This window comes from Podarcis vaucheri, assembly GCF_965113315.1.
Source record: "Podarcis vaucheri genome assembly, chromosome: 10".
NCBI classification, from domain to species: Eukaryota; Metazoa; Chordata; class Lepidosauria; order Squamata; family Lacertidae; genus Podarcis; species Podarcis vaucheri.
Window position 1 is genome coordinate 43,914,346 of NC_138748.1, and position 11,210 is coordinate 43,925,555.

Here is an 11,210-nt window from a genome sequence, read left to right on the forward strand (position 1 = left end):
GAGGTTTGGATTGTCTTTCTCCTCCGTCATACAGTCTTATAACTCTCCTTTTTCTCATGTTCTACCCATAAAAATGGGCTTTTGGTTCTCTTCTCCCAACCTCCTTTCACAGAAAAAAATCTTGTTAAGAAATACAGGAATATTTTTTGTGAAGGATATAAATCGTAAATAAACATAAGTGTCTATAGCAGTTAGGCCTCACAGATTATTCCTTCTAATGCTCTTAAAAAAAAAAAAAAGACAACTGGCAAAATATCTATCTCCAGTGCTCCTTTTTGCTTTCATAATCTCAACTGTTCATTCCAACCTGCAGGCAGGATATGACACAAAGCTTGCTCCAGTTGTCCTTACACCTGTCTCTGCAGAGAGGCAGAAGACGATATTCTTGTTAATCCTGGTGTTAACTATTTCTTCTCAGGTTGTGACATTGATTTTTTAAAAAATTGTCTAAAGCTTGTTTGGTTTTTCACTGTCTCATATTTCTTGTGATGTCCAGAACCATCTTCTGCTAATCATTCTTGACCCCTTTCCATTTGTTTAGTGAATAAATGTAAATTTATTATTTTCAGTAGGTCAAGTGAACTACCCAAAAGTAGCAGACAGCTCCTCCTTTGATGAGGACAGCAGTGATGCCCTGTCTCCAGAACAGCCAGCTAGCCATGAATCCCAGGGATCCGTGCCATCCCCAATGGAAGCTCGAGTTTGCGAGTCACTTCCCACCCCCACAACAGCATCCCCTGCTCAGGTGAGATTATCATAGCCTTGGTGCCTGCACCAGTCACATAGGTGCCTTTTCCTGGAGGATACAAAAAAGTCCTCTGCAAGGTGTGGATTCCAAAGGAGTCATTTGTGGATTAGAGCAGAAACACCTGAATACTGAAGTTATGCTAACGAAAGCTTCTATATTCCTTTACTTTGGGCTGAAAATAGTTGAATGTGAACCCAAAGGGGTATCCTGTTTGGGGGAGGAATAAGGCCCTGGCCTTGCTCTACAGTGGGGCTGATACTGGGAGCATAGGAAATTGCCTTACACTGAAGCTGACCAATGGTCCTTCTCATTCAGTATTGTCCAGACTGACTGGCAGTGGTTTCAGAAGAGACATTCCCAGCCCTACCTGGGAGATGCCAGGGATTGAACTTGGGACCTTCTGCGTGCAAAACAGATGCTATATTACTGAGCTATAGCTCTTCCTCTGAATTGAGCCCATTCACAGTACTGTTTCTTTGTATGCAGCTGCAAGTGAGAAGCAACAAATCTGCAAAAATGGAATTTGTCTGCCTTTCCTCTGGGAGTGGCATGTAATCAACACATTTTGACTCCATAAGCTGCTTCCATATCTTGGAAAGGGAAGCGCTCAGGTGTAGATATGGGCATGTGCATCTCATACTTGGATTTACTGTTGCAGGTCGTGTGTCAGTTGAAAATCAGTGCAGATTCCAGTGAGACCCCTTTTCTGTCTGAGCAGCCACCAACTCCCCTGCCACCCCTGCCGCCTCCAGTGCCTCCTAATCTCACCAATGGTGTTGTTGCTCCTGCTGCCAAACCACTCCCAACCCTTATAAAGGTACCTTTCTATAAAGGGGTTAAATTGATGGGATGTGGGCGTGCTTAAGATTGGGTGGGAATTGTTGGCCTTGTTCTTCTGTAATGCTAAACTGCTAGCAGGGAACCTTTTTAAAGAAAAGTCCTTTCCAACTGCTGTGTCCATAAACGCACCCCTACCCTATCCCACATGTTGGGATTTAGCCTCCCATTTGCTGTTGTATTGTTACATAATGGGCATGTATTCCGCCCCTGCCCCACCCCCCGAAGAATTTGTAGTTAATTCAGCAAAAGCTAACTGTGTGTCCCCTTCTGTGGCTTGTAGCTCTACATATTCTGGAAAGGGCCGGTAGCTTGAACCAGCCATATGGAACATGACAGCAAATACTAATAACTGTTTCTGTATTTGCACTCTTTATTCTTACTGTCCTGCCCTTTGATTCACCTGTATTTTCACTCTGAATAGCAAAGCCAGTCCAAGTCCTCATGCGAAAAGTCTCAGCGCAGCAAAAAATCCAAGGAACCGAAACCGAAAGTCAAGAAGTTAAAATATCACCAATACATCCCGCCGGACCAAAAACAGGACAAAGGAGCTCCTCCCATGGATTCATCTTATGCCAAAATCCTGCAGCAACAACAGCTTTTCTTGCAGCTTCAGATCCTTAATCAACAGCAGCAGCAGCACTACAACTATCAAACCATTCTGCCAGCTCCACCAAAGTATGGGTTGCTTCATGCTATTATTCCCCCCCCCCCATATCATGGGCGGTCCTCTTTTAGCAGTATCCATCTGTCTCTCCATCCAACCAATCCCACCCTAGAACGGGAGTTGTACACCATCCACTGTCCCCTCATGCTCAGAGTAGCTTGCCTATGTAGGTATTGCAAACATGTTAGTGCTTGCAGCTTTCAGAACTAGCTTGCTGTGTGCATGTGGCAGAGGTGCTTGGGACAGTCAAGAAGCTGTGACGTTCTTCAAGAGTTTAGTGTGTTTAAAGTATTTAGATAAGCATTCCAGGTGTGGTTGGCAGTATGACTTTGTAAGGTTCTTTTAAGTCCTGTCCATCACCTCTAACTTGAAATGGAAGCTTGTGCATAGAATTGACTCGGTATCAGATCACCAGTATTTATTTGATATGAATTCAGTATACACCGTTGTTTCATTTTGCAAGTATATCTGGCTGTTTTCACAACAAGCAGAATATAGGCAATGAAGCAAGATATCTGAAATGTCTGCTGTATTAGAATAAAAAGGGCAGTCAATAACAGTTGGCAAGCACACACGGAGGCTGCCAAAATAGAATTTCCAAGCAACCATGGAGCTAGGAAGGGTCATTTATGTAGCGCTGTATCTTGAGGGCAGACTATTGACCACCTTCTCAAGAGATCATATGGATGTCCATTGGGCTTCCCAGTAGTAGCAGCAAAGAACAGAGTGTTGTGATCAGTTCCGCTGCCCAGTGTTCAGCTCCTGCTTTCCTCTCCCTTCAGGCCTCCAGGAGAGCAGCAGAGCAGCAGTAGTGCCCCACCCATGCGTAATCTCTCCACTGCTGTCAGCAGCACCTCTTCTGTTTCTTCCAGTTCTAATGGATTGATGCGGCAAAACAGCAACACTCCAGTGGGCAAACCAGGAGCTCTCCCTGTTAATCTTGATGACATGAAGGTAAACAAAGCGTCTATTGGCCAGCTTGGTGTTTGATGAAGAAAGTGGGGGTATAAATGTTACAAGAAAGAGTGAGCACATATTTTCTTTTAGAAAGGTAGGATATAAATTTGTTTAAATAAGTGCTGTTGCTGCTATTAGCACTGAACTTGATGGTCAGTATTGGTATTCAGACCAGATGGTTGAATAAGTAAGTGGCCTTCCTGCTTTTGTGATGAAACTCTTGGACTGATAGTTGTGGACCTGGCAGCAAGTGATAAATGAAAGATTGAGAACCTGTAACCCTCAAGATATCCTTGAACTCCTCCTTGTGTTAACCCTGAGCATTGGTCACCTTAGTCATGAATGATGGCAGCTGGAATTCAACATCTGGAGGGCCAGAGGTTCACCATCTTTGTGCTAAATATAGGATGATTATGCCTATTCAGGCCTGTTCAGTTATTTAAATTTTTAAAAGATGAGCTAGTTATTTTAATTACTATTTTGTATTGTTCTTACAGTATTTTAGATTCTTTTGGAACTGTATACATTGCTGCATACGAATTGAAGTAGGTGTTGTAAACGAGATTGTTCTAGCCGATACGGCTTTTGATTGACTGCAAACTGTTTTATGTTAGGTGGCAGAGCTGAAGCAAGAGTTGAAGCTAAGAGCGCTGCCTGTGTCAGGCACCAAGATGGATCTAATTGAGCGGCTCAAGGCTTACCAGGAGCAGAACGGTGCAGCTGGCCGAGCAGCTGCCGCTCCAAAGCCCAGTACAGCAATTCTCCCCAAGGCTGCGGATGTGGTGGTGGCCTTCCCAGCTGCCAGGCTGAGCACAGGGCCTGCCCTGGTCAGCGCTGGCATCACTTCAGCCGAAGTTGTTGTGGCCACAGTCGCTGGCAATGGTGTGATGAAGTTTGGTAGCACAGGCTCGACTCCTCCTGTGTCGCCCACCCCCTCAGAGCGCTCCCTGATGAGTGCCGGGGATGAGAATTCGACCAGTGGGGATGCCTTTGGGGAGATGGTGACCTCTCCCCTGACTCAGCTTACCTTGCAAGCATCTCCTGTGCAATTTCTGGTGAAGGAAGAGAGCTCCAAAGGCACCACTTGCAGCTTTAATTCATCATCCAAGGCAGAGCTCTGCTGCAACAACAGTCAGCAAGACATGGAGGTCCAGGATAAAGACCAGATGTTGCAGGAGAAAGATAAGCAGATTGAGGAGCTCACCCGCATGTTGAAACAGAAGCAGCAGCTGGTGGAGATGCTGAAGCTGCAGCTGGAGAAAGAAAAGCGGTCTCAGCAGCTCCTGCCTGCCACCTCTGTTGGAGAAGAGGGCACAGCCACAGTCCCCGAGCCGCTGACTTTTGGCACCCGTGTCAAGAGTGAAAAGGGCTTTCTGAGTTGCCAGTCTTCAGGGCAGCCCAACTGCCAAACCGACCAATCAAAACCCACACAGACCACTAGCCAAATGGACACCTCAGATGAAAGTTCAGTGCCAAAGAAAGCAGTGATGGTGAAGCAAGAGGTGCCAGCTGCCGAAACTGAGCCACCAAGCCAGACCTCAAGCTTCTTCATTGGCCAGCAAGGTGCAGGCTTCAGTAACCTCATCAAAGGAGCTCCTCCCCCCACCCTCATCACAGATTCCACTGGCACTCACATAGTTCTCACCGTGACCAATCAGAATGCTGAGAGGCAGGGCCTCTCGCCTCAGGAAAAAGCGGGGAGCTGTCCCTTGCCATTGAGGGTAGGTATACATACAGTGATGATTCTTGAATGAAGGCTGTCTATCTAACCAGAGGAGGGCTTTCAAACAATGAACAGACTCAAATCACATTGCTTTAGAATTGAATAGTTTTAATTCCTGTAGTTGTGCTTGTAATTATGGAAGTGGCATGTCAGCACAAAATGATCTCTACAAAGAATGGCTGGGAATTCTCTTTGGGAGTAGCATCAATGTATTGATTGGTTGATTACAATTACTGAGTTGCCTGAAGGAAGCCCCCCGCCACTGCCATCCCTCTTCTGGCCACAGGCTAGAGCCAGGTTTTTCCCCTCCGGCCCTCCCTGCAGGCAGGCTGGACTACAGTACAGTGTAAACTTAACTTTTATGTGCACTAGGAAACTAAAAAAAAAAAAAGTGTAACTTGCTTTATTGTAATACTCAATTTATTGCAGTGGTCTGGAACTGAACTCACAATTCCACTCCTGTGCATGACTTCTGTCAATGTCATTTCATATTTAATTTGCGTCTGCAGCAACTAGATCTAAAGATTGACTTTTCAGGTGTGGGGTGTGTTAAAAACCTCTAAAATGTTGTGTATCCTTCTCTCTCAGAGAGTGTCCTCACCACCTGTGAAAACATCTATCCAACAACCTGTAAGCAGCTCCCAGTCGCCTCTGCAGCCACCGCCAGTGGAGCCCATTAAGAAGGTAGGGAACAAAACAGGTGGTCAGCTAACATCTTGCATTTTAGGGCAAGTAGCACTTTGAATTGTGCCTGGAAACTAATTAGTATCCAGCGCAGTTGTGCCAGAAGTGGTGTTATATATTAGAGTGCTGGACTAGGACCTGGGAGAACAGGGTTTGAATCCCCACTCAGCCATGAATTTTGTTCTGTGAGCTGCCCTGAGACCTCCATGTATAGGGCGGTATATAATTTCTGTAAATAATATAATAAATAATGAAGCTCATTGAGTATTTTGGGCCAGTCACCATCTCTTAGTCTAGCCTCCCTTGCAGAGTTGTTGTGAGGATGAAATGGGGAGGAGGAGAACCATGTACACCTCTTTGACCTGATTGAAAGATCAGGATGGTATATCAATGTCGTAAACAAACACCATCCCACCTTGGTAAATAACCTAAGCTGTCTTCAAAGGCAGCTCCCCTTATAGTGCACTGCAGTAGTCCAGCCAGAGGCTACCAGAGCATAGACAATACAAGTCAGGGACACAGCTGAGCCTCCAGTTGAAGCTGATAGAGGACACTCAGTACCCCTGATGCCAGTTGAGCCTCAAATGACAGTAATGGGTCCAGACATACCCCCAAGCTATGTACCTTCTCCTTCAGAGGGACTCTTATTGCCATGCTTCTCATCTAGAATGTTTCTTTTAGCATAGAATCTTTTTTCTTCATGTTTGCTGAGGATGATGCCCAGCTTTGCCTGGGTGCTTTGGGAATACACTTGGCATGTGGTGCTACTCTTTGGACCAGCCTGAGTCTGACTTTTCCCTTGTGCCTCTCCATAGGTTCAGAAGCCAGGCCTGCAGATGGTCACAGGGCAGCTGCCTCAAACAGTCTTGTCTTTTTCTTCGCCCCCCAACTTGCAGCCCTTCTTCGTGAATGGCTTTCACAAAGGACCCATGAAAACAAGTGGTAAAACTGGCCAGTCCAGCATGCCCAAAAAGGTACCCTGCCAACAAGCCCCACTCCAATTCAGATGAATATGTTGGGGAACATTAGGCAATAGATGTCATAGGCCAGGCCTCTAGAAATGTGTGTCCTACTGAAATGATGCTGCTTCCAACATTCCAACATTCTCTTTTTGTTTAGGGGAGGTATTTGGAAATGTATACATGTACTTGCTTGTCCTGGGCACTGGGACCTGACCTCTCCTGCTCCCATAACCGATAAATAATGGCAGAACTGAAGCAGGGGTGGATTGGTGGGGAACGTTTCATGAGAAACTTTGTGCTCTGCAAAATGTAGGACTTGGATCTGGCCTGCAGGAAAATTGCTGTGTTGCAGAAATGCAGTACTTCCTGAGCCAGGCAAGTCAATGTTGAATCAGACGAGGTCATGCATTGTATACCCTTGACCGTGGTGCAAGTAGCTATGATGCCTATATGAAGAGGGAAGCAGGAAAGGTAACATCAGAGGCTCCACTGTGAATTATCTGAGAAGGGAGGCTTGTATGCTGAGGATGCGTGCAAATGGCCCATCTGGGAATATTGTTCATTGCTTTTCTTCTTCTTTCTTCACAGCTTCTCTCGCAACCAGGATCTCCATCTCCTCCATCTCCACCCCAAATGGATCTTGAGCAGCAGAACTCATCCTTCTTTGGTACTCCACCACCTTTGCCTCTCCCTGCCTCTTCCGTGTTGATGAAAGAACCACCAGGTTATGAAGAGGCCGTGAAGCAGCAGCCAAAGCCCCTTGAGGTGAGAGTAGCTCCTTTGTGTTGACAAATCAGAAGCATGTTGGTGTTGGTGCTGTTTTGCAAAAATAGTGCACACTTTGTCTGTCAGTCCTGAAATTCTCAGGAATCAAATATGCAACAGCCTCCCTAGGGTTAGAGCCATCTTCCATTTATTTGAGGTAGGACACAGATTGCAAGTGTCCACCCTTCATACCAAGGCTGTGGTTGTGCCATTTTTGCTAAGTGACACCGACAATCTGGTGAATGTGCAGTTTGGCCAGAAGATCATTGGAAGATAAGTGTTGCTGCATGGCTGGTGAATGCAATGTCTAAATAAGCACCCGTTCCTTCTTTTTCAGGAAAATGGGTGTTCCAGTCAGCAAATGGATGACCTGTTTGACATCTTAATTGAGCATGGAGGTAAGTAGACAATCTGGATTTATGTTAGGGACTTCTGTGGCTTCTGCAGCAGTGAGGCTGGCCATCTGAAAGAGAACACTAATGAGCCTTTGTTTGAAGCCAGTTTAAGGGGCAAATTTCCTTTGTAGGTTTGTGTGTACACTTGGTCCTGAAAGAGACATTTGTGCCACTTAGCAGATTTCAAAAGGATGTAGCAGCTTAATCTGCAGCAGTGCTCATGGGTTCTTTGAGCGGTTGGTGCGTGCAGCACTTGCACAGCCCTAAGACTTGTGGCCATGTTTAGGAGCAGCAAAAATATTGCAAGCATCCATGGATTTAAGTGCTTTTTTTCTCTCTCTCAGAGATTTCAGCTCAGTTCAAGGAGCAATCTTCCCCAGGAAGGAAAGGCGCCACTATTTCCCCAGGATGCCCTTCTCCGTCCAACAGCCACCATTCCTCAGAGCTCCCCCTGCAGGTGCCCATGAGCCACACCAGCTCTATTAATCCCACCCCAGCAGGCAGGCTGGAAGACTTCTTGGTAAGCAGCACTGGCCTCCCCTTGCTGACAGCTGGCCCTGATGGACCTGAGCCTCTGTCCCTAATTGACCTCTACAGCGAGATGCTAAGCAGTTCAGCTATCCTGGACCACCCATCTTCACCTATGGACACATCAGAATTGCACTTTGCCCCTGAGTCTACTGGGGAACCAAGCTTGGACCTGGGAGAGGCTAACTTGGACAGTATGGATTGGTTGGAGCTGTCAGGAGGGCCAGTGATGAGCCTCACCCCCCTCAGTACTGCAACACCTAGCCTCTTCTCCACAGATTTCCTTGATGGACATGATTTACAGCTGCACTGGGATTCTTGCTTATAGCTCTCTGAGCATGCAGACTTCAGGGGAGCAGTACAGCTGGGTTGTAGGACATGGATGGGCTCTTAAGTAAAGTCGCCTCTTTCTTAAGAGCCCTGCATTTTGACCAGCTTTCATGAAGCTAGAGCCAAGGGCACGTACCAGTGATGTCTTCTGATTCAACCTCAGGCAAGCTACCACACTTCTCATAGCTATTGGTGGACTAAGGCATGGTCCTTTCCTCAAATGTTCAGTGGTCGTACCAGTTGTATGACTTGTTGGAGGTTTTCAGGATGGAATGCTGCCTCTGGGTGGGGTTGAGGATTTAGTTCGAAGCCAAGAATCAAAAGCAGTTTGGAAGAACTTACTGGAGAAACCAGGCTTCCTTCCTGACCTTCAGTCTGCCTTGTTAGAAAGCAATTGTGCTTTTTTTTAACTTGGCAAAAGTTAATTTGGCCATCTTTGGAGATGAGGAGGTGGGAGGATGAGTATAGGACTAATGAGGTTTTTGCTTATATGGATGAGGATCCTGTTCCAAGAGCATTTCCCTAACAATGCCATAGTATAGGTGCTTTCTGCCTGGCAAGAAAGCCAAGCCCAAGTTACGTGCCACAGCTTAGATAATAGCCATCTTCCTTTGGCCTGCTAATTCCTGCATGTAGCCCTTGTTCCACTAAAACTTAAGAGGCGGCTGTATGCCCTAGCTGTTGTATCTCACCTGACATTGTTGTCTCCGGTACTCATTTGGTTATAAATCAAGACAGCTGCATCGGGGATGATACTCCTAGCCCCCTTTAATAGCTCTGCTACCTCCTCTTAATAACCCTGCCTAGGAAACCTAGTTGGCTAGAACTTACTTGTTCAAAGTGGTGGCGCTCTGTGAAGTTTGGGCCTTTGGGAAACAGAAGCACTGGAGCAGATGAGCTGCACTATGCTCCTGTTCTTAGTGCTTATGCTGTTCATGGGTTTCAGTTCAGCTACTCATCCCAAGGGTTTTCCTGCACATGAAGTGTAGCTTTCTCTGATCTGGAGGTTGGTGTCATGGGGATGTCTGGTCTTGGCTGTAGGTTAAGGGTTGTGGCTCCACTTCCGTTTGGAGAGTTCAGCTGATCTCCGAGAGCATGAGCACTAACCTCCTCTCTGAGGCAAGTGTTTTTGGTGCTGCTTGCCTAAGGAGTTGCATGTCTTTCATTGCACAGAGGAACTTTCCTGTAGCCATAGTCCCTGCTGCTGTGTGGTTAAGAGAATGGTTAGAAACCACAGTCTTGCCTCTTGATACCTGGTTTCATTTATAGCTGGTAAAATTTCTGTATATAGCAGTTATAAAACTTGTTTTGTTTTTGGAAAGCAGATGAAGTTATCTACCTGGTTAGGGGGTAGTTACTTCCCTTTAGCTCCTACTGTGTGGTAAACTGTTGGGGAGCTGGTATTTTAGCCTGTGGTTTGGTGGGAAAGAGGATTTGGTCCTTAGACTACCAGCTTTAGCCTTATTGCACATGTCACTCAAAGGAAATTGTATTTCTATTAGTCTCTTTCCCTCCCATAGAAAATACGTAGTTAAATGTGTCTGCTGGCACTGCCTTTCACCCCAAAGCAGAAGGAAGGAGGGTCCTGTCATTTGACAGGATCCAGGAGCCCCTTCTGTTTCTCTTATATTTTATCAAGTCTACATAACATATCCTAAACACCCCCTTTTATGATGAATGGAATTGAAGAGAATATTAGTTATGTGATTAGCCATTATCCTGAAATGGCCAACTGCACGTGAGTCTTATTTCATTCAGTAAAATATGACTGTTTTGGAAATTAGATTAATGGCTGCTGAAGGTGGCGTATCTCTTGTATACTCTTCAAGACGTACTACTAATATTGTCACTCAGTCTATCACTGATTGGGAAGGTTGGATCTAGACCTGGGATTGTTCACAGTATAGAAAAGCAGAATAAGCCAACTTATTGTGGGGAGAGGATCTGGTTCAGTGGTATCATCTTACCTGTTTTCAGACTAAGAGCAGTTAATGAGTTTAGACTGGAAAGTACTTGTTGGCCAGATCAGGGCTGCTTTAGCAGCAGCAGTGGGTTTGTGCTGAAAGTGCTATCCACAACAGCTGCCTGGTTTTGAAAGGGTAAACATGTCTAGTGTAAAATTATGAAGAAAAGTGCTATGGGTTAAGCCCATTTTAGGAATACTACTCTTTTGTGGAACGAGAAAGTGACTGGTATTAAGATGGGTTTTTTGCCAGTGTCTAAAAACACATGGCTTATAAAATAAGTTCCCTAAATTCTCCTTTTATATCCCCAAAGTAAAACAAGAGTCTAAGGGTCTTCCTTTGGTTTGAATGTACGCACTCTTCTGCTGATAACCACTGCTTGTATTTGATTAGCACGCACACTTATTCCACTATGCATCAATGAAAGGGGTTATCAGCACCCGCAAGAGGCTTACGCAGTGCTATAGTATTGGACCTGGAGTGAACATGCAACTGGAAAAGGGTATGGAATGAATATTATGGATAAATCAAATTATTTTTTCAGTTATTTGAAAAATCCATTTTATTAAAAAAAAATTGTGTTGTAACATCTTTGTACATCTCATCTTTGGTCATGGCATAATGGATACTGATACGTGCCATGGTGAAAA

The 11,210-nt window shown here is 45.4% G+C and overlaps 1 protein-coding gene across 2 annotated transcripts in view; it reads left to right on the top strand.

Annotated features, from left to right (window-relative positions):
- MRTFA (myocardin related transcription factor A) overlaps window positions 1–11,147 on the top strand; it is a 65,188-nt gene extending 54,041 nt beyond the window's left edge. Inside the window, exons 6-15 of one of the 2 annotated variants that reach the window (XM_082241278.1) lie at window positions 570–745; window positions 1,407–1,565; window positions 2,010–2,263; window positions 3,035–3,206; window positions 3,824–4,930; window positions 5,521–5,616; window positions 6,432–6,590; window positions 7,167–7,343; window positions 7,681–7,741; window positions 8,083–11,147. In XM_082241278.1, coding sequence (XP_082097404.1) covers window positions 570–745; window positions 1,407–1,565; window positions 2,010–2,263; window positions 3,035–3,206; window positions 3,824–4,930; window positions 5,521–5,616; window positions 6,432–6,590; window positions 7,167–7,343; window positions 7,681–7,741; window positions 8,083–8,594 — 2,873 coding nt within the window. In that variant the 3' untranslated portion in view covers window positions 8,595–11,147. The remainder of the gene's footprint in view (window positions 1–569; window positions 746–1,406; window positions 1,566–2,009; window positions 2,264–3,034; window positions 3,207–3,823; window positions 4,931–5,520; window positions 5,617–6,431; window positions 6,591–7,166; window positions 7,344–7,680; window positions 7,742–8,082) is intronic. The other variant, XM_082241279.1, reaches the window with a different exon arrangement.
- The last annotated feature ends 63 nt before the right edge of the window (window positions 11,148–11,210 follow it).